General features: G+C 65.7%; 2 protein-coding genes across 11 annotated transcripts; both read left to right on the top strand.

The window, feature by feature from the left end:
- The first annotated feature begins 2949 nt into the window (after nucleotides 1–2949).
- On the top strand, nucleotides 2950–10847 carry LOC130265834 (anti-Muellerian hormone type-2 receptor-like). Its single transcript, XM_056515147.1, has 15 exons — nucleotides 2950–2962; nucleotides 3060–3203; nucleotides 4150–4311; nucleotides 4519–4608; nucleotides 4993–5102; nucleotides 5444–5668; nucleotides 6521–6635; nucleotides 6730–6890; nucleotides 7573–7720; nucleotides 7802–7938; nucleotides 8509–8652; nucleotides 9950–9986; nucleotides 10081–10321; nucleotides 10394–10502; nucleotides 10584–10847. Exons 1-15 carry the CDS (start codon nucleotides 2950–2952, stop codon nucleotides 10629–10631), a joined length of 1884 nt encoding a protein of 627 aa, XP_056371122.1. The 3' UTR covers nucleotides 10632–10847.
- A 317-nt stretch (nucleotides 10848–11164) lies between these two features.
- PCBP2 (poly(rC) binding protein 2) lies at nucleotides 11165–25469 on the top strand. Of its 10 annotated transcripts, none has more exons than XM_056515221.1 (16): nucleotides 11202–11381; nucleotides 13536–13644; nucleotides 14006–14029; nucleotides 14146–14178; nucleotides 14725–14841; nucleotides 16025–16156; nucleotides 16718–16846; nucleotides 17229–17303; nucleotides 18613–18699; nucleotides 18874–18939; nucleotides 19825–19866; nucleotides 20798–20870; nucleotides 21265–21303; nucleotides 22183–22235; nucleotides 22682–22851; nucleotides 23536–24647. In XM_056515221.1, exons 2-16 carry the CDS (start codon nucleotides 13576–13578, stop codon nucleotides 23861–23863), a joined length of 1437 nt encoding a protein of 478 aa, XP_056371196.1. In that variant the 5' UTR covers nucleotides 11202–11381; nucleotides 13536–13575; the 3' UTR covers nucleotides 23864–24647. The 10 variants fall into 10 exon arrangements, with proteins under 10 accessions (XP_056371190.1, XP_056371192.1, XP_056371196.1 ...); XM_056515212.1 differs by lacking the exon at nucleotides 23536–24647 and adding an exon at nucleotides 24889–25469 and having other exon boundaries at nucleotides 11205–11381; XM_056515215.1 differs by lacking the exons at nucleotides 18874–18939; nucleotides 23536–24647 and adding an exon at nucleotides 24889–25469 and having other exon boundaries at nucleotides 11165–11381.
- Nucleotides 25470–25498: the final 29 nt, after the last annotated feature.

The following is a 25498-nucleotide window of genomic DNA, read 5'->3' as shown; positions in this document are numbered from 1 at the left end:
CCCAGCGGGGATCAAGTGCCAAACCCGATCCCGGATCCGGTGTTGGGATGTCCCCGTGACGGCCCCGGTGTCCCCTCCCCTGGGACTGTCCCCAAGGCTTTCCTATGGAAACGCAGCTGGGAGCGAGGGGGACCCCGGGGGGCTCTGCTCAGAGCCTGCGGTTATTCTGGGGGGGATCAGAGCATTTGGGGTGAAATCCGAGCATTTGGGGTGAAACCGGAGCATTTTTGGGTGAAATCGGAGCATTTTGGGGTGAAATTGGAGCATTTTTGGGGTGAAACCGGAGCATTTTTGGGTGAAATCGGAGCATTTTTGGGTGAAACCGGAGCGTTTTTGGGAGTTCACACCACCAGCGCTGCTCCCGGTGCCGGGGGAGGGGGGCAGCCTGAGCACCCCCATTTTGGCTCAGTTGGCACCGGGGTCCCCCCCCCCCGCTCCTGGCACCCCCCACCCCCCCCCAGCAGCCCCCCAAATCCCCCCCAGCCGTTCCCGGGACACAAAACACAAACGTGCCTTGACAAGGGGGTGACAGGCTGGGGTGAGCCCCCCCTGCTCCCCTCCCGCCCCCGCCGAGGGTCCGGGGGGGCTCTGGGGGCTGCCCCCCTCTCCCAGCTTTAATCCACTGTCACCCCCCATTCCGGGGGGGCCGGGGCCCGTTCTCTATGCAGCGGGGGGGTCCTGGGGGGCCCGGCCCCCCCAAACTGGCAATAATTCTCTCCCTGTTTGATCTCGTCCCGTCTCTGTTCTGTTTTAATTTGGGGAAGGGGAGGGGAGGGGGGTTGGTTTTTACAAATCCGGTGGCTGATGTCATAAACCTCCCCCCCCAAAACGCGATTTTTATTTGGTGGGGGAGGGTGGTGGATGATTTTTTTTTTGTTTTTGTTTTTTGTTTTTGTTTTTTTTTTTTGTTTTGGGTCCCAAAGTGCTATTTTTTTGTACAAAAAGACTTAGATGAAACTGTTAGTTTTGGGGGGCTCCTTTGTAAATGGGGAACGACGAGTTCTTTTTGTAATAAACACGAGTCGCTGGCGTTGTCTGGAAGTCTTGGGGGTCCCTCCTGGGGGCATGGGGGGGTTTGGGGGGTGGCAGGGGTGCAGACAGTCCAGAGTGGCACCAGTGGGACAGGGGACACTGAGCTCCATTTGGGGGTCACAGGCCGGTTTTGGGGGGTCACGGGTCAGATTTGGGGGTACAGCCAGTCCCAGAGTGGCACCAGTGGGACTGGAGACACTGAGCTCCATTTGGAGGGGTCACAGGCCAGTTTTGGGGGGTCACAGGTCAGTTTTGGGGTGTCACAGGCTGGTTTGGGGGGTACAGCCGGTCCCAGAGTGGCAGCAGTGGGACAGGGGACACTGAGCTCCATTTGGGGGTCACAGGCCGGTTTTGGTGGGTCACAGGTGGGTTTTGGGGGGGTCACGGGTCAGGTTTGGGGGGTACAGCCGGTCCCAGAGTGGCACCAGTGGGACAGGGGACACTGAGCTCCATTTGGGGGTCACAGGCCGGTTTTGGGGGGTACAGCCGGTCCCAGAGTGGCACCAGTGGGACAGGAGACACTGAGCTCCATTTGGGGGGTCAGAGGCCGGTTTGGGGGGTCACAGGCTGGTTTTGGGGGGTCACAGGCCAGTTTTGGGGGTACAGCCGGTCCCAGAGTGGCACCAGCAGGGACAGGGGACACTGAGCTCCATTTGGGGGTCACAGGCTGGTTTTGGGGGGTCACGGGTCAGATTTGGGGGTACAGTCAGTCCCAGAGTGGCACCAGTGGGACAGGGGACACTGAGTTCCATTTGGAGGGGTCACAGGTCAGGTTTTGGGGGTACAGCCGGTCCCAGAGTGGCACCAGTGGGACAGGGGACCCTGAGCTCCATTTGGGGGGGGGTCATAGGTCAGATTTGGGGTGTCACAGGTTGGTTTGGGGGTACAGTCAGTCCCAGAGTGGCACCAGTGGGACAGGGGACCCTGAGCTCCATTTGCGGTGGCACAGGCCAGTTTTGGGGTGTCACAGACCGGTTTTGGTGGGTCACAGGCTGGTTTTGGGGGGTCACAGACCGGTTTTGGGGTGTCACAGACCGGTTTTGGTGGGTCACAGGCTGGTTTTGGGGGGTCACAGGCCGGTTTTGGGGGGGTCACAGGTCAGATTTGGGGGTACAGCCGGTCCCAGAGTGGCACCAGTGGGACAGGGGACACTGAGCTCCATTTGGGGGTCACAGGTCAGATTTGGGGGTACATACGGTCCCAGAGTGGCGCCAGTGGGACTGGAGACACTGAGCTCCATTTGGGGAGTCAGAGGCTGGTTTGGGGGGTCACAAACTGGTTTTGGGGGGTCACAGGTCAGGTTTTGGGGGTACAGCTGGTCCCAGAGTGGCACCAGTGGGACAGGGGACACTGAGCTCCATTTGGAGGGGTCACAGGTCAGGTTTTGGGGGTACATACGGTCCCAGAGTGGCACCAGTGGGACAGGGGACACTGAGCTCCATTTGGGGGGTCAGAGGCCGGTTTGGGGGGTCACAAGCTGGTTTTGGGGGGTCACAGGCCAGTTTTGGGGGTACATACGGTCCCAGAGTGGCACCAGTGGGACAGGGGACACTGAGCTCCATTTGCGGTGGCACAGGCCGGTTTTGGGGGGTCACAGGCCGGTTTTGGGGGGTCACAGGCCGGTTTTGGGGGGTCAGAGGCCGGTTTGGGGGGTCACAAGCTGGTTTTGGGGGGATCACAGGCCAGTTTTGGGGGGTACAGCCGGTCCCAGAGTGGCACCAGCAGGGATAGAGGACCCTGAGCTCCGTTTGGGTGCCCCCCAGACACCCCGGCTCTCTCCTCCCTGGTGCGGGGGCAGCACCTTCCTCCTCCTCCTTCTCCTCCTCCAACTCCTTCTCTTCCTCCTCCTCCTCCTCCTCCTCCTCCTGCCGCTCTCTCCGCTCCCCACCCGCTCCCCACCGGCCCCCGGAGCCTCCCATGGGGCGCCCAGGTGGGTGCTGGGGGGTCGCAGCCGGGGCTGGGGGGGGGGGGGGGGGCGTTTTTGGGGGGGTTAAAGCCACCCCCTGGTGCCGTGTGTGCCCCCCCAGGCCCCCACAACCTGACCTGCGTGTCCTACAAGCACCCGAGCGTGCGGGGCGCGCTGGGGGTCGCGGGGGGGGGCGGCGGCCGGCGCCGTGCGCTGCCCCCCCGGGCAATGCTGCGTCGGCATCTGGAACCGCAGCCACGCTCTGGTGCAGGGTGAGACCCCCGGGGACGGGGACGGGGGGGCTGCGCTCTGAGCCTGCCCCGGGGGCTCGGAGGGGCACAAGGGGATGGGGGAGGATGGAGGGGCTCGGTCCTGCCCTTGCCCTGGGGGGATTTTGGGGCAGGATGGAGGGGCTTGGTCCTGCCCTGGGGGGATTTTGGGGCAGGATGGAGGGGCTTGATCCTGCCATGGGGGGATTTTGGGGCAGGATGGAGGGATTGGGTCCTGCCCTGGGGGGATTTTGGGGCAGGATGGAGGGGCTCGGTCCTGCCCTGGGGAGATTTTGGGGCAGGATGGAGGGGCTTGGTCCTGCCCTGGGGGGATTTTGGGGCAGGATGGAGGGATTGGGTCCTGCCCTTTCCCCGGGGGGATTTTGGGGCAGGATGGAGGGGCTCGGTCCTGCCCTGGGGGGATTTTGGGGCAGGATGGAGGGATTGGGTCCTGCCCTGGGGGGATTTTGGGGCAGGATGGAGGGGCCTGGTCCTGCCCTGGGGCGATTTTGGGGCAGGATGGAGGGATTCGGTCCTGCTCCTTCCCCGGAGCGATTTTGGGGCAGGATGGAGGGATTCGGTCCTGCTCTGGAGGGATTTTGGGGCAGGATGGAGGGATTCGGTCCTGCTCTGGAGGGATTTTGGGGGAGGATGGAGGGGCTTGGTCCTGCCCTGGGGGGGTCTTGGAGAGGCAAAAAGGGTCTGATCCTGCCGGGGGGGGCTGGAGCAGGCTCTGGTCCTGCCGGGGGGGCTGGAGCAGGCTCTGGTCCTGCCGGGGGATCTGGGGGGGTTCCGGTCCCTCCTCGGCTGCGCTCGGCCTTGACCTTGAGCAGCAGCTGCGGCCGGGGAGGAGCAGCTGCGGGGGGACCCGCACAGGGGCTCCCCCCGTCCCCGTGTCCCCCCCGGTCACCCAGCACCCCGAGTGACCGCGCCCCTCCCCAGGCTGCTGGGGAGGCCGGGGGGACGCCTGTCCCTCGGCCACCTGCGCCCCCAGCCCCGCGGGCCACCCCGGCAGCTCCGTGCTGCTGTGCCTGTGCCACGGGCACCTCTGCAACGGCAACGCCACCGCGACCGCGACGGCGACGGCGACAGCGACAGCGACAGGCACGGCCGGGAGCTGGGGACACCCCGGGTGGGACACAGGGGGGACCCGCGGGGGATCCTGAGACCCCCCTGAGGGGAGGTGGGACACCTGGGACTCGCGGGGGACTCTCACCTGGAGAGTCTGGGGAAGCCACAGGATCCCCTAACGCGTCCCCCGCACACCTGGGGGTCAGGGGGGCTCCGTGTCACCGCGGTCTCTGTCCCCAGTGCCCGGCCAGGGGGGATCCGCGGGGACCCTGTGGCTGTGGGGTGCCAGCCCCCTCCTCCTCATCCTCCTCACCTGCCTGGGCATCCTCGGTAGGGGCAGGGACACGGGGGGACGGGGGGACCCCCGGGCACAGCCACTCCCTGCCCGATGTCCCCCGGGTGTCCCCAAATGCCACAGCTCTGGGGTTCCCAGAGGGTCTCTCTGGGTGCAGGCGGGGAGGGGGGTCCCCAAGTATTGTGTCACCCTGTCCCTGGGGCGGGGGGTCCCTGGTGTCCTCGTGATCCCCTGGGGTGGGGAGTCCTGGGTGGGGTGTCCCCAGTGTCCCCAGTGTCCCGGGATGCCACATTCTCCGTGTCCCCTGCGTGGTGAGGGGGGTCTGGTGGTCCCTGGTGTGCCCAGGTCCCGTGTCCCTGATTTGGGGGGTTCCTGTGGGGGGGTCCCCGGACGGGGGTGTCCCTGCTGTCCCCATCCAGGACTGCGCCGGACAAGAGCCCGCACGGGGCAGCCACCGCGGGGGGGGCGGAGAATCGGGGTCCCCCCGGAGCCCCCCAGCCCGGACCTGCCTGCGCTGCATTTCCTGCAGGTGCGGGGCACGCGTGGGGCGAGGGGCACCCACAGCGGGGGTGACACCCACGGGGGGCACTCGTGGGGCGAGGAACACTCACGATGGGGGAACACCCACGGGGGGGGGACACCCCAACGGGGCAAGGGACACCCCACCAGGTAACGAGGTGACGCTGGGAGCGCGCACCCACATGGGGAGGGGATGTGGGGACCCCCAGGGCAGAGGGGACATCAGTCCGCGGTGAGGGTGCTCGGGGACCCCCGAAGGCGCCCGGATATGAGAGTCCCTGTGCGTCGGGGGGCTGGGGACACTCGGTGCCAGCTGTGTCCCCCTGTCCCCCCCGTGTCCCCGCGGAGCAGGTGCTGCAGTCGGGGCGCTTCTCGGCGGTGTGGCGGGGGACGCTGCGCCAGCGGCCCGTGGCCATCAAGGCGTTCGCGGCCGGCGCTGGCCGGAGGTTCGCGGCCGAGCGCGCCGTGCACGCTCTGCCGCTGATGGAGCACGAGAACGTGGCCAGGCTGCTGGACACCCGCGCGGCCGGACCCCGCGCCCGAGGGGGGCTCCTGGTCCTGCAGCTCTACCCGGCCGTGGGTCACCTGGGGGGCTCGGGGGATAACGGGAGTTTGGGGGGCTCAGAGGTGATGGGGGCTCGGGGGACTCGGGGAGTAAAGGGAGTTTGGGGGGCTCAGAGGTGATGGGGGCTGGGGGGGTAACGGGAGTTTGGGGGGCTCAGAGGTGATGGGGGCTCGGGGGGTTACGGGAGTTTGGGGGCTCAGAGGTGATGGGGGCTCGGGGGGCTCGGGGGTAACGGGAGTTTGGGGGGCTCAGAGGTGATGGGGGCTCGGGGGTAACGGGAGTTTGGGGGACTCAGAGGTGATGGGGGCTCGGGGGGTAAAGGGAGTTTGGGGGGCTCAGAGGTGATGGGGGCTCGGGGGGTAACGGGAGTTTGGGGGGCTCAGAGGTGATGGGGGCTCGGGGGGTAACGGGAGTTTGGGGGCTCAGAGGTGATGGGGGCTCGGGGGGTAACGGGAGTTTGGGGGGCTCAGAGGTGATGGGGGCTCGGGGGGTAACGGGAGTTTGGGGGGCTCAGAGGTGATGGGGGCTCGGGGGGTAACGGGAGTTTGGGGGGCTCAGAGGTGATGGGGGCTCGGGGGGTAACGGGAGTTTGGGGGGCTCAGAGGTGATGGGGGCTCGGGGGGTAACGGGAGTTTGGGGGGCTCAGAGGTGATGGGGGCTCGGGGGGTAACGGGAGTTTGGGGGGCTCAGAGGTGATGGGGGCTCGGGGGGTAACGGGAGTTTGGGGGCTCAGAGGTGATGGGGGCTCGGGGGTAACGGGGAGCACAGGGGCGGGGATGGGGGGGCTGGTGGGGATGGGGAGATGTGCGGGAGATACTGGGGGGTGCCCCACGTCCCCAGCCGTGTCCCTCGCGTGTCCCCAGGGCTCGCTGCGCCACTTCCTGGGGCAGCACGTGGGGACCTGGGCGGGCAGCGTGCGCCTGGCGCTGTCCCTGGCCCGCGGCTTGGCCTTCCTGCACCAGGAGCTGTGGCGCGACGGTGAGCGCTGCTGTCCCTGCGCTGTCCCTGCGCCGTCCCTGCGCTGTCCCCGCGCTGTCTCTGCGCTGTCCCCGTGACCCCCGGTGTCCCCCAGGGCTGTACAAGCCCAGCGTGGTGCACCGGGACCTGAGCAGCCAGAACGTGCTGGTGCGGGAGGACGGGACCTGCGCCATCGGCGACTTCGGGCTGGCGCTGGCGCTGCCACCGCGCGCCCAGGACAGCGCGGGCGCTCGGCACGCCGTGACCATCCGGAAGGTGACAGGGCTGGGGTGGCGGCGGGGAAGGGGAGGTGACAGGGCTGGGGTGACAGTGGGGAAGGGGAGGTGACAGCCCTTGGGTGGCGGCGGCAGTGGGGAAGGGGAGGTGACAACCCTTGGGTGGCGGTGGTAGTGGGGAAGGGGAGGTGACAGGGCTGGGGTGACAGTGGGGAAGGGGAGGTGACAGGGCTGGGGTGACAGTGGGGAAGGGGAGGTGACAACCTTTGGGTGGCGGTGGCAGTGGGGAAGGGGAGGTGACAGCCCTGGGGTGACAGTGGGGAAGGGGAGGTGACAACCCTTGGGTGGCGGTGGCAGTGGGGAAGGGGAGGTAACAACCCTTGGGTGGCGGTGGCAGTGGGGAAGGGGAGGTGACAGCCCTGGGGTGACAGTGGGGAAGGGGAGGTGACAACCCTTGGGTGGCGGTGACAGTGGGGAAGGGGAGGTGACAACCCTTGGGTGGCGGTGGCAGTGGGGAAGGGGAGGTGACAGCCCTGGGGTGACAGTGGGGAAGGGGAGGTGACAACCCTTGGGTGGCGATGGCACCCCCGATGTCACCGGCAGCGTGGGCTGAGCCCTCTCCCCAACATGAGCCCGTCCCTGGCGGGGGGTCTGGTGGCCCCGGTGGCCCCGGTGGCCCCGGTGGCCCCGTGCCGCCCAGCTCAGATCCCCGGCGGGCGCAGGCGGGCACCCAGCGGTACCTGGCACCCGAGATCCTGGACGAGAGCCTGGACCTGCGGGCCTGGGGCCGGGCTCTGCGCCAGGCCGATGTCTACGCGCTGGCGCTGCTGCTCTGGGAGATCCTGTCCCGCTGCCAGGCCCTGAGCCCCGGTGAGCCCCGCGGGACCCCCGGCCGTGTAAACCCCCGGCCCCGCTGGCCCCCGGCCCCGCTGAGCCCCGCCCGCCCCGCAGGAGCCCCGGTGCCGCCGTTCCGCCTGGCGTACGAGGCCGAGCTGGGCTCCAGCCCCACCGGGGCTCAGCTCCGCCGTTTGGCTGCGGACGAGAGGCGGCGGCCGCTCATCCCCCCGGCCTGGCACCGCGCCCCCCAGGTCAGACCCCCGGGACCCCCGGCCGGGCGGCCAAGGGTGCCCGCGGGCATCCCGGGGGATGCAGGCGGTGCCAGAGGGGGCCCGGGGCTGTTTGGGGTGCCCAGGGGTGTTTGGGGTGCCCAGGGCTGTTTGGGGTGCCCAGGGGTGTTCGGGGTGCCCAGGGGTGTTTGGGGTGCCCAGGGGTGTTTGGGGTGCCCAGGGGTGCCCAGGGGTGTTCGGGGTGCCCAGGGGTGTTTGGGGTGCCCAGGGGTGCCCAGGGGTGTTTGGGGTGCCCACAGCGTCCCCTCCCAGAAGCCCAAGGACGCCCCAGGGGTGCCCCTGCCCCTTTTTTGAGGTGTCACCCCAGGGGTCCCCAGAGGGTCTCAGGGGGATGTGGGGTGACTCAGGAAATCCGAGGGGGAGTCGCTGCCGGGGTGCCCAGGGGTGTTTGGGGGGGTCGCTGCCCAGGGGTCCCCTCCCCACTGCCCAGCGAGGACGCTGAGGGTACCGGGGGGTGTCCCCGTTCGGGGGGTGCCCCCGGGTGTTCCCCGCTCCCGGGGGTCCCCGCTGAGCCGAGGGGGGGTCCCACAGCCCGGGGGGGCTCTGCCGGAGCTGCTGGAGGATTGCTGGGACCCGGACCCCGAGGCGCGGCTCTCGGCAGAGCGGGCGCTGCAGCGGCTCCAGCGCTTGGCCGCGGGACCCGCACCGGCCCCGGGGGAGCCCGGGCCCCGCCAGGTGCGTGCGGGGAAACTGAGGCACGGGGAGGAGGGAAACTGAGGCACGGGGAGGATGGAAACTGAGGCACGGGGAGGATGGAAACTGAGGCACGGGGAGGAGGGAAACTGAGGCACGGGGAGGAGGGAAACTGAGGCACGGGATACCGGGGAACTGAGGCACGGGATACCGGGGAAACTGAGGCACGGGGAGGAGGGAAACTGAGGCACGGGACACCGGGGGAACTGGGGAACGGGGAGGAGGGAAACTGAGGCACGGGATACCGAGAACTGAGGCACGGGGCACCGGGAACTGAGGCACGGGATACCGGGGAAACTGAGGCACGGGGAGGAGGGAAATTGAGGCACGGGATACCGGGGAACTGGGGAACGGGATACCGGGGGAACTGGGGAACGGGGAGGAGGGAAACTGAGGCACGGGGCACCGGGGAAACTGAGGCACGGGGAGGAGGGAAACTGAGGCACGGGATACCGAGAACTGAGGCACGGGGCACCGGGGAAATGAGGCACGGGGAGGAAGGAAAGTGAGGCACGGGATACCGGGGAACTGGGGAACGGGATACCGGGGGAACTAAGACACGGGATACCGGGAAACTGAGGAACGGGGTACCGGGAACTGAGGCACGGGATACCGGGGAACTGAGGCACGGGGCACCGGGGAAATGAGGCACGGGGTACCGGGGAAATGAGGCACGGGATACCGGGGAACTGGGGAACGGGATACCGGGGGAACTAAGACACGGAATACCGGGGAAACTGAGGAACGGGGTACCGGGAACTGAGGCACTGGACACCGGGGAACTGAGGCACGGGGCAGGCGCGGAGGGACCGGGAAGCAGCGGGGGGGGTGGGACGGGAAGGCCCCGCCCCGGGGGAGGAGCCCCGGCCCAAGCCCCGCCCCCGCTTCCTTCCGGGAGGGGCCGCGGCCGGAGCGAAGGTGGGAGCGGAGCCCCAAGACCACCCCCCGCACCCCAAAATCCCCCTGCGCACCCTGCCAGCTCCCCTGCGCACCCCCAAATCCCCCCTGCATCCCAAACTCCGCCTGCAGCCTCCTCTGCACTCCAAAATCTCCCTGTGCACCCCAAAATCTCCCTGTGCACCCCAAAATCCCCGTGTCCACCCCAAAATCTCCCTCTGCACCCCAAACCGCCCCTGCACCCCAAACCCTCCGACTCCCCGCCGCCCCCCCCGCCCGCCTCGCTCCAGTCCCGGGGACCCCCCAAAGTTTCCGTGGCTCAGTTTGCTCTGGCTGCCGGGGGGTTTGGGGGGTCCCCGCTCACCCCCTGTGCCCCCCCCAGGTCCTGGAGTCTCCCGCCATGTGGAACCCTGGTGCAGGTACAGGGGGACACCGCGAGCTGGGGGGGCTGCCGTGACCCCCCCGGGCTCAGACCCCTCCCCTCAATCTCCTCTTTTCTTCCCCCCCTCCCAGGACAGCCGCCCCCGCCCAACCCCGTGTACCCCCCGAACCCCACGTACCCCCCCCAGGTCCCACCCCCCAACCCCGTGTACCCCCCCCCTGCGGCGCCCCCCAACCCTCTGGGGGGGCCCGGGCAGCCCCCGTACCCCGCTGGGGTCCCCCCGTACCCCCAGGGGCCATCCCTGGTCCCCCCGGGTCCCCCCTTGGTCCCCCCCATGCCGCAGCCCCCCCACCCGGGGGTGCCCCCCCATCCTGGGGTGCTGCCCCACCCGGGGGTGTCCCCCCATCCCGGGGTGCTGCCCCACCCGGGGGTGTCCCCCCATCCCGGGGTGCTGCCCCACCCGGGGGTGCTCCCCTCGTTCCCCCCCGGGCTGGACAAGAAGGCGGCGAAGAAGATGAAGAAGAGGATGAAGAAGGCTCACAAGAGGCACAAGGTGGGGGGCACCGGGGGGGGACTCAGGGGGTCACCCCAGCCCCCCTCGGGGGCTCATGGCTCTGCTGTCCCTTCCCCCCAGCGCTCTTCGTCGTCGTCGTCCTCCTCCTCCTCCAGCAGCTCCGACTGAGGCTCCTGAGACCCCCCAGAATCATCCGGGACCCCCCAGGACCTCCGGGAACCCCCGGGACCACCAGGAGCCACCTGGGACCTCTTGGGACCCTTGTGACCACCCGGGACACCCCGGGACCCCCGGGGAGCATCGCGGCCCCCATGCTGTCCCCGTGCCCCGAGGGGTCCCAGGGCTGCCCCCGCTGTCCCCCAATAAATATCTGGGACACCCCAATGTGTGTCAGCGTCTCCTTCGGCTGGTGGGGGGCTTGGCTTGGGGGGGCCACAAACCCCCAATGCTCCTCGGGAGGGGGGGCTGCCCCTATTGCCCCCCAGTTGCCCCAGAGCTGCCCTTACACGATTCTACCACACTTTTAATCACTCCCCTTTACTCCCAATTCGCCCCAGAGCCTCCCCAGTGCCCCCATTATTCCTCATTACCCCCCAGTGCCCCCCAATTCCCCCATTCCCCTCCCGGTCCTCCGCGCCGCCGGGGGGCGCTGTGCGGGGCGGCGGCCGCTCTGTCCCGCCCAGCGCGCGCGGTGCGTTTCCGGGTCGGGGCGGGTGTAAATCGGGCCGCGCCCGCCGCCCCCTCCCAGACCCGCGGCCGCCGCAGCCGGAGCAGCCGCGCCCGCGCCGCCGCCGCCGCCATCCCGCGCGCCCGCCCGCCGCGCTCCCTCCCCGCCTCCCCCCCCCTCCCTCCCGCCCTCCCTCCTCCCGCTCCGCCCGGAGCGCCCTTCGCCCAACGCCGTTACCGGCGCCGACACAGGTAGGCCCGACCCCCGCCCCCCCCCCCCCCCCACCCCCATCGCCCCCCCCACCGCCGCCCCCCGGCCCTTCCCGCGGGCCCCCCCGCGCCCCCCCGGCCGCCATCCGGGTCCGATCGGGCTCGGGCCGGGCCCTCGCGCGGCCCCCCCCCCCCCGCCCCGCCCCCCCGCCGGCCGCGCCCTCACGGCGCCCGCGGCCTGCGCGGCCTGTGCGGCCTGTGCGGCCCGCGCGCCCCGCGCCGCCGGCCGCCCGCACAAACGGCCCCGGGGGCTCGGGGGCCGCCGCTGCCGCCTCCCGCCGCCCCCCCCCCGCGGCCCCCCCCGCCGGAACCGGGCCGGGGGGGCTCGGGCCGCCGCGTGCGTCACATGGCGCCGCCGCCCCCCGCCCGGCCCGGGCGCGGGGGGGCCCCGAGGGGCCTGAGGAATTTTTTTTTTTTTTTTTTTTCCTTTTTTCTTTCTACTTCGATTTCTTGGAGTTTAATTTTTTTCTCTTTCAGTATTTTTTTTTTTTTTTTCTAAATTTAAGGAGTTTTCCTTTTCCCGCCGGGCCCGGTTTTTCCGCCATCCCGCGCTGTTGTTTTCCCCCCGCCGGAGCGGGAAGGGGGGGCACGGACGGGAGCGCGCGGAGCCGCCGCCCCCCCCGGGATCCGGGATCTTCCTTCGGGCCTGCCCGGACCCGAACGGACCGAGCCGGTCCAGCGGGGCTTCGGAACCCCGGGCCAGTGTCCCCCGGCCCGGTGCGGGATCCCGAGGCCCATTTCTCCCCCCGGTGCGGGATCCCGAGGCCCATTTCTCCCCCCGGTGCGGGATCCCGGGGCCCATTTCTCCCCCCGGTGCGGGATCCCGGGGCCCATTTCTCCCCCCGGTCCGGGATCCCGGGGCCCATTTCTCCCCCCGGTCCGGGATCCCGGGGCCCATTTCTCCCCCCGGTGCGGGATCCAGGAGCCCATTTCTCCCCCGACCCCAGCTCCCCGCGGCCCCCCCCGCTCTCGCAGCACTCGGCCGGTCCCCCCCGCCGGGCTCCGGGTCCCGTTCCGAGCCGCCGGCCCGGGATCCCCCTCGCCCGGCCCATGTTCGGGCTCCATCCTGGCCGCGGGGGTCGCTCCGGGACCGGCGTTCCCCTCCCGCTCCCCCCGGCCGGGCTCGGAGCCGGGACCCCCGGCCCGATGCCGCCCTTGCAGGCCTGAGCTCGCTTCGGAGCCACGTCCCCGGCTTTGGGACGGGGAATCCGGCTCGGGGAAGTTTCCCTGCGGAGAAGCCCAGCCGGGAGCCCGGCCCGGGCCCGCTCAGCCCCTTTTGTCCCCGGGCGGGCTCGGGGTCTGCCGTCGCCCCGCTGCCGGGGCTCCGATCCCGGGCTGTGCTCGCCGAACCGGGCTGGATGCGGGGGAATGTGGGGCCGAGCTCATGGAGGCAGCGGCCGAACCCTGTGGTGCCTGCGCGGCCCCGGCCGTGGTTAAACTTTGATGGGGCAGAAGCAGGGGCCGAAATGGGAGTTTATTTACCGGATTGCCGTGAAACGCTCGGCTGGGGCCGGCCGGGCTGTTTTGCAACCACTGCCGACTCAGGTGGTTTGAAACCTGATCGTGCGCTCATGTGGCCTTATCTGGGTCTGAGGGAATCGCCTCGGAACCTGCTTCGAGAGGCCCCGCGCGGGTTTATTTTATTTTCTCCATAATCCCGGCTTCCCAAACCCCAGGACTGGGGTTCCCACTCCCATCGGGCACCGGCAGGAAGACTTGGGCTGGGGGAAGTGTGGGGGTCGCAGGGAGCAGCAGCTTCCTCAGACCTGTAGGGACCACAGTTAGTTCTCAGTTCCCCCTCAGGATCCTGGCTGTGTCCAGGAGCCGTTTGTGTCCCCAGGGCTACCGGGGGTCACCCTGAAGTGCTCAGTTGTCCCTCAGGGAAGCCCCTGCAAGGAGCAGGGCTGGGACCCTCGTGGTCCCGAGAGGGGCTGGATCCAGGTGCGATCGGGCCAGTTCAGCCCTGGAAATCCTTATGAGGAGGAGCCAAACCACCGTGGATCGGCCCAACGCTCTCGTGGGGCCGATTTGAGGGGAGAAGCAGCACGGGGGGGCTGCAATCCTGGCCGGACAGGGCGGGGGGATCGGCAGAGCCCCTCCAGTCGCAGCCCGTGCTCACCCAGCCCCTCTCCCCAGCCGAGGCCCCAGCGCTGCCGCAGCCTGAGCCGAGCCCACCATGGACACCGGAGTCATCGAAGGGGGTCTCAATGTCACGCTCACCATCCGGCTACTCATGCACGGAAAGGTTCGTGTCCCAGCCCTCGGTGGGGAGCCCTGCCTGCCACGGTCTGAGCTGGGCTGGGCTGGCTGCTCCCGTGGCCATGGGGTCTGCTGGAGCTGCTGTGGGCTTGGGAATGTGCTGCTGGCACTCGGGCAGGTCCTGGGGTGCAGCCAGTGAAGAAAGTAATTATGGGGTGTGGGGGGAACAATCTGATGGGAGTTAAGGTGGGAGCAGGATCAGCACAACTGGGATAAAGCCCAGTTATCTGAAGGGCAGATGTCAAGTGATTAGGAACTTGTTTTGACTGTGAGGAAAACTGAGTTTAGGCTTGGGGCTCCAGGAGTTTTTAAAACGCTGACTAATGGTGCTTTTGTTTCCATCCCAGGAGGTGGGAAGCATCATTGGGAAGGTAAGTGAGGAACAAACTCCCTTTAGCCCTCTTTTCCCCTTCTCCCCTTGTCCCTCTCCCTTCCTCTCTCCTCGCTGTTGCACTGACGCCTCTCTCCCTTCTCTTGTCCCTCACAGAAAGGGGAGTCAGTGAAGAAGATGCGTGAGGAGGTGAGTGCAGGGGAGCAGGGCAGGATGGCTGGGAAGGATGGCAGGGTACGATACCAGGGCAGGTTTGCTGGGTAGAATGCCAGGCAGGACGGTGGGGCAGGATGGTGGGGCCAGGGTAGGATGGTAAGACAGGATGACAGGCCCTGGGCAGGGTGGTGTGCCTGGGCAGCATGGCATACCAGGCAGTACGGCGGGCCCAGGGCAGTGTACCGGGACAGAATACCCGGCAGGATGGCAGGGCAGGGTACCAGGGCAGTGTACCCGGCAGGATGGCAGGGCAGGGTACCAGGGCAGTGTACCCGGCAGGACGGCGCCCGGGCCGCTCGGCAGGCAGCAGCGGCGGCAGTGGCGGCGGCGCGGGGAATGCCGGGAGGTGTGGGCAGGCGCGGCAGGAAGCCGAGGAGGAGAAGATGGCTGCCCGAGCGAGGGAGGGAGGGAAGGGGGAGGAGGAGGAGGAGGGAGGGCTCTGTCCGCCGCGGGGGATCCGGAGGAATCCTGAGGAGCTGCGGGCGGCCGAGCACTGAGGTGGCGTTTGCCTCCCCGCAGAGCGGAGCTCGCATCAACATCTCGGAAGGGAACTGCCCCGAGCGGATCATCACCCTCGCGGGACCCACCAACGCCATCTTCAAAGCTTTTGCGATGATCATTGACAAACTGGAAGAGGTGTGTCCATGGGCCCCGCAGTCACTGCCCCGTTAGTCCCTCCTCTCTGGATGGGCTGAGCCCGGGATGGGCCCCAGGGCTCCGGGGCCGTTGTTCCGCACGGGCAGCCCGCGCTTCCCCGCCTGGCCCCCGATCTTTGTCCGGCACCGCGCCGGGGCAAGGTCCAGGCGCTGCTGGAGCCAGAGCCCCACGGGGACACAGCGGGGCTTGAATGCCCCTGGCTCTGCTCCTGCTGGTGCCACTTCCCCCAGCACATGCCAAGGCTCCTCTCTGGGGCTGCAGCCCTGTGGGGCTGCAGGATCTGCACCGTGTCCCTGGTGCTGTTAAATCAGTGACTTCCAGGGGGGATTTTGCTGCTGGATAACCTGGATCTTGCAGGTATTAGAACCTGCTCAGGACTGTGATGTTTTCCATCCTGCTCCATGTTGGAGGGAGCAGGAATTGAGAGTGCTCCTCACCTGGTGTGAGACAGAGCTCTGTGGCCCTCACCTTGTCTGTGGGGGTACAAATCGTGTTGCCCTTTGCATTTGGGATACTCTTCCAGGGAGGAACAACGCTGTGCTGGCAGCTCTGCCCCCAAACCCCCCTGCTCTCACCGCAGCCTTAGGGGCTGCAGAGCTTGGAGCTGTTTGTGCCGGGTGCATGGAGCCGAGTCCTTCATGGGCTGCACGGCTCTGCAGCGCTGTGGGCACCGGCCTTGGAGCACAGGCTCTGCTTTTAGTAGGTCAGTTGAGCCCTGGCCTTGTGCCTCCCCTCCCCCTGCCAGCACATGACCGCTGTAATCGGCGCCGGGATTGTTTTTCCCGGAGCTGCTGCCTTGATCCCTGGTGCAGCGGGAGGCTCCGCGCTGACCCTGGAGCCGGGGAGTCCCCGAGCCCCCCCCCGTCCCTTGTCTCCCTCCAGCTCCAGTTCCTGCCTGGCTGAGGTGGGATCCAGCCCAGGGGCAGTGCCTGAACCCGTTTCCATTGAGGCAGCACAGCTGGGCTGCTGCTTCCCCAAAATACATCTGTGTTTTTTCTGGGCTGCTGAGGAAGTCCTTGGGAAATGGGACTGGGAAAGCCCCGAGGTCACCTTGGCCTGGGCCGCTGGTGCCAGCGTCACCTCCCTGTCCCCGGGCCGGGCACGTCCCCAGCGCGTGCCCTCTCAGCAGGGCCAGGCCCTCACCACCTCCTCTTCCTCGCAGGACATCAGCAGCTCCATGACCAACAGCACAGCTGCCAGCCGGCCCCCGGTCACCCTGAGGCTCGTGGTCCCTGCCAGCCAGTGCGGGTCCCTCATTGGCAAGGGAGGCTGCAAGATCAAGGAGATCCGAGAGGTGCGTGCTGCCCAGCCCAGGGGGGACCCTTGGGGGGGTTCAGGTGGCCCCAAGGGCAAATCCCAGTGCTGTCCCCACCCCGGGGATGTGACATCACTGGGGTTTTTTGGAGCTCCCTTTAATTTTAGTGATTGGCAAACTGAGTCTCAGGGCAGACCCTGCTCTGCCCGGTACTGTGCCTCACAGCTGGATGCCTGGGGTCTTGTTGCCCCATTCCCATGGCTCCTGGTTAGCCTTTCCCTGGGCTTTTTACAGATTTTGTAGGGGGTGATGTGCTCCCTCGGCCATGCCATTTAACACTGGGTGCTGCTGCATTAATTCTGCTGGCATGGAGACTGGCTTGGCTTGGGTTACAGGAGCAGGCTGAGGCCAGGTCCTCTCTGCTGCCTCAGGCTCCTGGTGACCGAATTGTATCCAGCTGGGATTAAGGGGCTTTATTTTGGGGTAAAGGAGGAGCTGGGGGTGCAGTTTTGGCTATGTATAACCACGCACGGGGTTCGTCGCTGAGGTCTCGGCCCTGCCCGGGGTCTGACGGGCTATTTTTAACCCTCGGCTTGGCAGAGCACGGGGGCACAGGTCCAGGTGGCAGGGGACATGCTGCCCAACTCGACTGAGCGAGCCATCACCATTGCTGGGATCCCACAGTCCATCATCGAGTGCGTCAAACAGATCTGCGTCGTCATGCTTGAGGTAGGGCCCCTGCCCAGGCCTGTCCCGGGGCTGCAGGGCGTCCCGCTGCCCTTGGAGGGCTGGGAACATGCAGGGGGAGAGGGAAGCAGCTTCTGGGGGATAAAGGGATAGCTGGGGATTACAGCCTCATCCAGGTGAGGCTTGGAGCTGCTTAAAACCAGGGTCGAGCGAGGCCTCGAGAGCAGCTCATGGTGTCACCCACGTGCCGTGCTCCAGGGTGGCCTGGGAGGAAGAAGTAGCGCTGCCCTGGGTGCCCACAGGGCCCCTTTGGGTCCCCTGAGGGCCAGCTGGCAGAGCAGAGCCCCGGGCTGTGGGGAGGAGGGAGCTGTCAGTGCCAGCTGTCAGTGTCTGACCTGTCCTTGTCCTCTGTGCCTGTCACCAGTCTCCCCCGAAGGGTGTCACCATCCCGTACCGACCCAAGCCATCCAGCTCTCCCGTCATCTTTGCAGGCGGCCAGGTAAGGCCTCTCCTCTGCTCCTGGGGTGCGGGGTGGGTGGGTGGGCAGGGCTGGGGGCTGCACCGAGCTGCCAGCGCGCCCCGGCCGCTCCGCCGTCACCCGCGCTGTGCCCTGGGCCCCAGAGCCAGCTCCAGCCGGCCCTGCTCGGGCTGGCAGCGGGGAAAAGGGCCGGTCTGGGAGGAGAGGGTGCTGGAGGACGCTCCTGGAATTAACCAGCCAAAAAAGCCATGTGGCAGCGTGGTGGCGGCAGTAGGGTTTGAATGGGGCTGAGCTGCCTAAGCCAGGCTCTGCCCCTCTGCCTCGGGCTGGCTCCAAGGACTCGCTGTGACCTCCTGTGGGTGCCTGGCCCGGAGCGTGGGGGTTCTCTGCTCTCTGCCACCGGTTCTCGGGGCGCAAAGGCTCAGCCTGTGCGTGGGTAGGGCTGGGGTGCGCAAAGGCTTCGTCTGGCAGGAGGGGAGGGTGTCAGATAGGACTAGTGTCAGGTAGACTGGGCTTTAGTCCCTCCTGCGCCGAGCTGGGGAGTGGCCCGAGCCCCGCCCTGAGCCACCTTACAGGGGACAGGTGTCCCTTGGGGTCCCGGTGCCACCAGGGCCACCCTGCGGCCCCCGGGGCTGCCCCAGCGCTCGGAGAAACCACGGCCACAACGCATCCGCTGCCTTCCTGCTGCCAGGGACGGCCCTCGGGGTGGGCAGGGCCTGGCTTTGTCACTGGGGGCCTCGGTAGGCAGGGCAGGGGGTCAGGGAAGGGCTGTAGCTGCCGCCGGCCTCCCCGAGCGCCAGGCCTGACTCTGCTCTGCCCCCTCCCACCCCCGCCACGCCACGCTTGTTCTGGGGACGGACCTGCCGCCGTCCCCTTCCTCCTCCCCACCCCTGCCCTTCTCCCTGCCTCTTCCTCCCCACCTGAACCCGGTCAGCCCCCCCTCCCGCCTCCCCGGCAGCTTCTCCCGCCGCTCTGCACCCGGGGGAAGCCCCCGCGCCCGGCCGCTCTGCGGACCCCCGGGGCGGGAGCCGGCCGCCTTCCCCGTTAGAGCAGTGAGGAGCAGGCTTCCCACGGCCACGCATCTCTTCCCTCCCCTTGCCCCTCTTCTCCCCCTCTCCTTCTCTCCGCCCCCCGTCCCCGGCCCAGGCCGCAGCAGCCGCCCGGGCCCCTCCCGTGGGCCTTGCGCTCTCTGTCCTCGCAGCTCAGAGTCGTGCCTAGAGCAGGGCGAGCCCTCGATCAGCACTGAGCTAATGTGGATGTTGAGTTTGGTGTTAGCGAAAGGTTTCGGATTGACAGCCCTGGAGACTGAAGTCCTCTAATTTATCCACAGGACAGGTACAGCAGCGGCAGTGCGAGCTACCCCCACACCGCCCCATCCATGTGCCTCAACTCTGACTTGGAGGGACCACCTCAGGAGGTGAGAGGGGAGTTCAGTCTCCACGGCCCGTTCAATCCTTGGCCTCTCTGAGACTGCCAACAAGGGTGGCATCCCTGTCCCCGTCCCCCAAAACCGACAACGGTGGCTTTTTGTGCTGTGGACTCCTGTCCACTGGGAACTGGACTCTGAGCCCACCAACCTCTCCTCACGCAGGCCACCCGGCAGCCACTGCATGGCAACGAACTTGGGCCAATTCCAGCCTGGGCTGCAGTTCTTCCGGTGACCTGGAAGTGAGGCTGTGTACCCCCCTCTCCCCCTCCTCTCCCACCCGCCCCCACCTGCCCGGCCCCCCCAGACCTCCCCAAACCTTAGCCAGCCAGGCCCCAGCCAGTGCCTCACCCTTCCTGGGTAGCTTCAGGAGGAATCTGAAGTGTGTGGCTGTCCCCTGTAACCTCGGGGACACAGAGTTGTGGCAGGTCAGGCCCTCGCCTCGTTCCCCTCCGAGCACTGGGCCGTGTCGAGCAGTGGTAGCCAGCGCCAGCACTGACCTGTAGCTTGCCCGGCGACGTTGTCCTAGGCGTGTGGAGTGACGAGAGGACTCGGAACGGGGCAAAACCTTTTTTTGGGGTGGGAGGGGAGGCGGGGGAGCTGCCGGGCCGGGGCAGAGAGGGGCCAGGAGCAGCAGCAGGGCCGGCGGGGGCGTTGGAGCCTCGCTGCCTGCGCGGGGCGCAGGGATAGCAGCATTGTCGGACTCACCACACCATAACATCTTCATCAAGATCCCAGCCGTTCTCTTGTCGGTTTTTTTTTTTTGGTTCTTTTTATTTTTTCTTTTCCTTTTTTTATTTTTTTTTTCTCCTTTTTTTTTAATTTTTTTTTCTAAATTTTTCTTATTTTTTTGTCTGCCACCTTTTTTTTGGGGGGGGGATGGCACGGATTCTGCCCACCCCCTCCCCGTAGCCGCCACGTCAGGCCAATTCGAGTAACCGCCAGCCTAGAAACTGCTTGTGACAGCATTTATCCGTCCCCGCCTCTCCTGCCCCACTTCCCTCGCCCCGGAGAACTCTCCACCTTGGCTCTCTGACTTCCTGGCTAGTTGAAATCTGTCTGTCCCTGGGTGGCTGTCCGATGGTTGTTAATAGGACTGTTTTCCTCCTTTTGTAGGCCTATACCATTCAAGGACAGTATGCCATTCCACAGCCAGATGTAAGTTTTTATTTACAACTTCTTGTCTTGAAATCCACCCTTTTCCTCCCCCACCTTCCAAAAATTTTCTCCGTGCTTTCTCCGCTCGAGCTGGCTCAGCTTGGGGCTGAACACTCGATCTGATCTGAGCTCCCCAGCACCTCCCCCCCAAAAAAAAAACCAAAACTCGCCCCCCCTCAGCTGGCCCTCCTGCAGCCAGCTTCAGCCAGCCTCAGATCTCTCCTTGGATCCTCCCCCACCTCCTCTCTGACACTTCCCTCCTCCTTATTATATTTTTTTTCCAAACCCACCTCTCCCTGGCTTGGCATTTCACACCAGCTCTGGCTTTTCCTTTGCCCCCCCTCAATTCGGCACGAGTCCCCCCCCCAGCCAGCACACGGTGGCTCGGTCACGGTGGCTCTCCCGGGGCAGGGGACAGCTGGCCCGGCTCTCAGGGCGCAGGTGGCAGTCGGGGAGGGGGGTTGGCCCCGGCCCAGCCCGGGAGCGGAGGGACCATCCCGGCAGCGGCCGGCGCTGTCGGACACCTCCATCCTCTGGCACCCATCCTCATCCCGTAGGGGCCGGTCTGTCTCTGCTCCTGGCGCCCGTAGGGCAGCGAGGGGGCTGCGAGGAGGCCGGGCTGGCACGGCTCGGCACGGCTCAGCTCCGTGCCCGCTCCCCGCCGCGCCGCCCGCACCTGCTCCCTCCTCCCGCTCCTCTCTGCTTCTGTTCTGCGCTCCTCCAGCCCCTGCTGCACCCAGGGGGGTGGGCACAGCCCCCAGCCCCCGTGCAGGGGCCGGGGCAGGTGGAGGGGCTGGGGGGCGGCGGGGCCGGGGCCGTGTCCGGGCGGGTGCGCGTGGCCAGTGCTGGCCCCCGGCCCCGGGAAATGGCTAACGCCAGCCTCTCTCTCTCTCTCTTTCTCTTCCTCCCTCTCTCCCTCTCCCTCCTCTAGCTGACCAAGCTGCACCAGTTGGCAATGCAACAGTCACACTTTCCAATGTCTCATGGCAACACTGGATTCAGTGGTATGGAAACTCCTTCTCTCCTGCGCGGGGGCCGTGCTCACAGAACCCCAAACCCAAACATTGCCCCGGGCCCGGCCAGGTGACCTCTGCTGCTGTGACTGTGTGGGGCCCAGGGGCAGGGCCTCCCTCCCTCGCTCCATCCACGCTGCCTCCCTCGTGCCCCCCGTCCTGGCAGCTGTGCCAGCGCTCTGGAGACCCGCAGCGCCCGCTCTCCCCTCGGCTGCTCCAGCCCTAAAGCTGGGCTGCTGACTTGTACCAAATTCGCTCTAGATCTGCTAACGTGGCTTTAAAAAACAAAAAAAACGAACAGCCTAAAAAAAGAAAGAAAAAAAATCACCCATTTGGGGCTCTCAACTTGAGACAGCCAAACTCATTGTGACTTGTATCTTAACAGGCGTTGACTCCAGCTCTCCAGAGGTGAAAGGCTATTGGGGTAATGATGCAAACACACGATCTGTAGTTACTCTGTTGTGTACTAATGCTGCCCGGGGTCTCGTTCTCCCTGATAGATGCTGCCCGGATCGGGGGGAAAGGGGGTTGAGGGGCGCCCCAGAAGGGCTGGAGGTGCAGCCTGGCTGGGCCCTGCAGCACGGCTGGGCAGTGCAGAGCAGCAGGACTGGGTGGAAGCTCGGCTGTCCCAGCGAGCTGTGGGCCCTGAGCTTTAATCCCCAGCCCAAAAAAACACTCAGAGGGGGGCAGCCCCCGGCCCAGGAGGAGCTGGAGCTGCCCAGGAGTGGGGGGACAGCACCGGGTGTCACCTGCTGTGTCCCCCTGCCACAGCCCCGCTGCGGGGCCTCGTCCCTCTCGCAGGGACCAAGCTGAGAAGGGGGAAAAGTGGAAAAATGTCTTTAAACTGCCCCAGACACATGAGCTCAGCCCTGTGTGGGGTGTGAGCAGCCTCCCAGTGCCCGCTGGCGTAGCACAGCCCTGGGCTGCAGGGAGGAGGAGGATGAGGAGGTACAGGAGGGGTACTGGTACTGATACTGGTACTGGTGCCGTAGCCTTTGGAAGCCAGACCCACAGTGGGAGCAGAGCTGAGTGCCCGGCTGGAGCCCCCCAGTGCCAGCCCCCTGCTCTGGGACTGTCCCACCCTGATGGAGGGAGAGCTGCAGGGGGAGTGAGGAGAGGGGAGCAGGGCTGGGGGCAGCGGGGTTCAGAGTGCCCTCCCCGCCTGCTGAGCCCTCCCTGCTGCTCGGAGCCCTCCAGGCAGCCAGATCCTGACCCTGACCCTGAGCCTGGCAGCACTTGGGGTGCTGCACCCCCCAGCTGCCCCCCACCCTCACCTGGGCCCCCTCTCTCTGTCTCCAAGCAGGTTTGGATGCCTCTGCCCAAACCACCTCCCATGAACTCACCATTCCAAATGATGTGAGTATCCCTGGGGCTTTGGGATGGGGGTCCCCAGGGTCTGCCCCTCTCTCAGGGGCTGTGGGGTCACTGTCCTTGCCTTTGAGGCCGTGGTGGGCTCGTGGCTGCACCCCAAACCATTCCCTTGGGCCACTCTGGCTGCCACCATGTCCCCTGTCCCTATTCCAGTGATCTTTAAGGCAAAAAAACCTCCTTTTCCAGCTCCTTAACACCCCACTCCGAGGAATCCATCCTCATGGAGCTGTTCAGGTTGGGGAAGGCCTTTAAGGCCACCAAGTCCAACTGTGCCCCCACCACTGACCCGTGTCCCCGAGGGCCACATGGGCCCATTTTGGCACCTGCAAGGGCGTGTCCTCCCCTGCAGGAGTTGCCGCAGTCCCGGGCGGGGCGGGGCAGGCTGAGGCCGAGCCCGGCTCACCGTGTTTCCTCCCTCCTTCCCTCCCCAGCTGATTGGCTGCATCATCGGGCGTCAGGGCGCCAAGATCAACGAGATCCGCCAGATGTCCGGGGCTCAGATCAAGATTGCCAACCCCGTGGAAGGCTCTACTGACAGGCAGGTGACCATAACTGGATCTGCAGCGAGCATCAGCCTGGCCCAGTATCTAATCAATGTCAGGTGAGTCCCCGAGCCCCCCGGGTGCCCCGCATGGGGGGAAGGGTTTCCTCTCCTCTGTCCCTGTCCCCTCCCGAGCCTGCTGTCCCCTTCCCCGCTGCCTCCAGGAATGCTGCAGGGTGAGGAGGGGGCTGGGGGGAGCCTGGCACTGCAGAGCCTCTGCTGTGCCCCCCGAGGGGTGGCAGGAGGGGCTGCCCAGCCTCCCGTGGGACGCTGCCATCCCAGAGCTGCTGGCATGGCTGGGGCTGCCCCCGAGGTGTCCCTGTGTCCCCTGATCCGTGTCTGAGCGGGGCTGGGGGTCCCTGGGCCGTGTCCCTGTTCCCACACAGCAGCAGCTGCTGGTGGCTGTCTCTGGATCCTGGCTCCCTTCTGGCGCTCGGGGGATCCCCTGGGGGGTGTGGGGGTCCCGTGTGCAGCTGGGCCAGGCCCGGCAGCACCATCCCTCTCCTCCCCTCCCCTCCCTCCCTCCCTCCCTCCCTGCTCCTTCCCTCCCTCCTCCTCCTCCCCCAGCTCGGCTCCTGCGCCGTTTTCGCTGTTTGTCCTGTGCTTTTTTTTCGCATTTTGTGCTGTTCCTTCCCTCCCACCCACACCCGTGTTTTTTTTTCTTTTTTTTTTTTCTTTTTTTCTTTTTTTTTTTTTCTTTTTTTTTTTTTTTTGTTGTTGTTTTCCTTTTTTCCTCTGTTACAGTTTAGAAAGCGCTAAACCCTCCTCCCAGGCAGCCTCCGTCACGATCCCTGACCACCTCAGCATCAACCTCTCTCAACCCTCCACCCCTTCTTCTTCTTCCTCCTCCACCACCACCCCCTCGCTCGCCACCGCGGGGGCCTCCGACGCGCCCTCCAGCCTCCCCAACCCTCTTCCGACCGCCCCTTGTGTCTCCAGTCTGCTTGGCATGAAACCTGTCCCTCTCCTGGCGCTAAATGTCGTGTCTGCGGCCAAAGGCGCCGCGGCGCCCGCCGTGCCCTGTGTCACTAACAAACTCAAAGCCGAGAAGCAAAGGTTTTCCCCGTACTGAGGCTGCTCCAGGGGCTGCCAGCACCGGGACCCCGCAGAGGAGACTTGGAACAACCTTTTTTAGTTCTTTTTTTTCTCTATTTTTTCCTCTTTTTTTTTTTTTTATTTTATTATTTTTGATTTTTTTTTTCAGATTTTTCCTTTTTTTACTGGGCTCGTGCTGCCCTGCCAGCAGCAGAGCTTTTCTTGCCGGCCGAGAGACTGTGTCCCTCTGTCCTGTGACCAGTCACAATTCCTTCTCTGCCTGCCTCTGGCTGTTGCTTGTTAACATTTTTATAATTTTTTTTCCATTTCTCCTCATTTTCCCTTTTTTTTGTTTTTTTTTTTTTTTTTGGAGTAGTTTGGGCACAGTTGTGGGGTTTGGGGTGGGATAGGGGGTGGAGGGAGGGGAAGGGACTCTGTGACTTTTTATTTTTTTTTTTTTTTTTCTGGGGGAGGGGGAATTGCATCCCCGGTGCCCTGGGGTCTCACCTGTCCTCTCTTACCTGTCTGTACCTGTAATAAAGTTGCCACGGTGAGAACGTGCTCTGGTAGATGTGTGCCGCAGCGGGCCCAGCCCGGGGGTCCCTCTGCCTGGGGGGGCTCCCCCCACCCACAGCCCCCGGTGACAGCGAGGGCCGGCCCTGGGGGGGTGGGCTGCCCTGCCCCGGGGGTCCCTGCTGGCCCAGGGCCCCTCTGCAGTGTCTGTCTGTGCCCTGCGCCCCCCGGGGGGGCCCTGCCCTGCTGGAGGTGCCCCCCCTTTCCCTGCGCTCCCCCTCCTCTGCTGCCTCCTCCCCACCCCCCTGGGGGCATCCCGGGGGTCTCCCCCTCTCCACACCCTCAGAGCAGAGCCCCCCACGCTCAGCCCAACCCCCCCAGCGCCATTCCAGGCCGGGGGGGCTCCCCCTTTCCTGGCTGCTTGTGCAGAGCCCCCAGACCCCTCCCGAGGGGGGTCCCCACGGCGGGGCCCCTCCCTGCCCGCCTGCCGAGGCTGCCGCTGCCCTCTCGGTGCTGGGGGGTCCCTCTGACGCCCTTTTCTCGTTGCAGGCTCTCCTCGGAGACCGGGGGCATGGGCAGCAGTTAGGGGGTCCCGGACCCCCCGCCTCGCCATCCATCTGCGGCCCCTTAGCACCGACCCAGGTTTTAAACTAGTTTGTACATTTTCGGTTCCTCCAGCCTCGCGCCACTCACCAGGTTCAGTTTGTTTCAGAAAAAAAAAAAAAAAAAAAATTTTTTTTTTTTTTTGTTTTTTTGTTTTTGTTTTTTTGTTTTTGTTCTGTTTTTCGGGGTTACATTTTTTTTTTTTTCCTCTCAAATTAAAAGCGTTTTAATTCCTTCGTTCAGCTCGTAAAATTGCTGAACCCCAAATCTTAGTTTTATAAAGCTTCTCTCTCCTCTCCCCAGCCCCCAGCACCTTCTCCCCTCCTCTCCCCGTTTTTTCGGCTCATGAAGTTTCTGTTTTTGTCATGAGATGTAAGAGTGGAAGAAAAACGAAAAAAAAGCAAAAAAAAAAAACATTTCAGTTTAGTTCTGTAACGTCAGGAAATTTTTCAAAAAAAAACTGAATAAAAAGATGGACTGGAGCTTTTCCTTGTGAATAGAACCTGCAGGATATTTTGGTTAATGGATCTGCCTGTCTCAGTCTTTATTTGAACCC

This window comes from Oenanthe melanoleuca, linkage group LGE22 (assembly GCF_029582105.1).
Source record: "Oenanthe melanoleuca isolate GR-GAL-2019-014 linkage group LGE22, OMel1.0, whole genome shotgun sequence".
Taxonomy (NCBI): domain Eukaryota; kingdom Metazoa; phylum Chordata; class Aves; order Passeriformes; family Muscicapidae; genus Oenanthe; species Oenanthe melanoleuca.
The sequence above is the reverse complement of the archived record's forward strand: the minus strand, read 5'-3'. Positions and strand labels throughout refer to the sequence as shown.

What these genes read in the sequence shown, in the direction of transcription:
- PCBP2 (XM_056515221.1), top strand. Translation starts at nt 13,576, where the DNA reads ATGGACACCGGAGTCATCGAAGGGGGTCTCAATGTCACGCTCACCATC. An exon ending in TGGGAAGCATCATTGGGAAG is followed by an intron (nt 14,030 to 14,145) that starts GTAAGTGAGGAA and finishes TGTCCCTCACAG; the next exon opens with AAAGGGGAGTCAGTGAAGAA. An exon ending in TCTGCGTCGTCATGCTTGAG is followed by an intron (nt 16,847 to 17,228) that starts GTAGGGCCCCTG and finishes GCCTGTCACCAG; the next exon opens with TCTCCCCCGAAGGGTGTCAC.
- LOC130265834 (XM_056515147.1), top strand. An exon ending in CACCTGCCTGGGCATCCTCG is followed by an intron (nt 4,609 to 4,992) that starts GTAGGGGCAGGG and finishes GTCCCCATCCAG; the next exon opens with GACTGCGCCGGACAAGAGCC. An exon ending in CCTGGCACCGCGCCCCCCAG is followed by an intron (nt 7,939 to 8,508) that starts GTCAGACCCCCG and finishes GGGGTCCCACAG; the next exon opens with CCCGGGGGGGCTCTGCCGGA.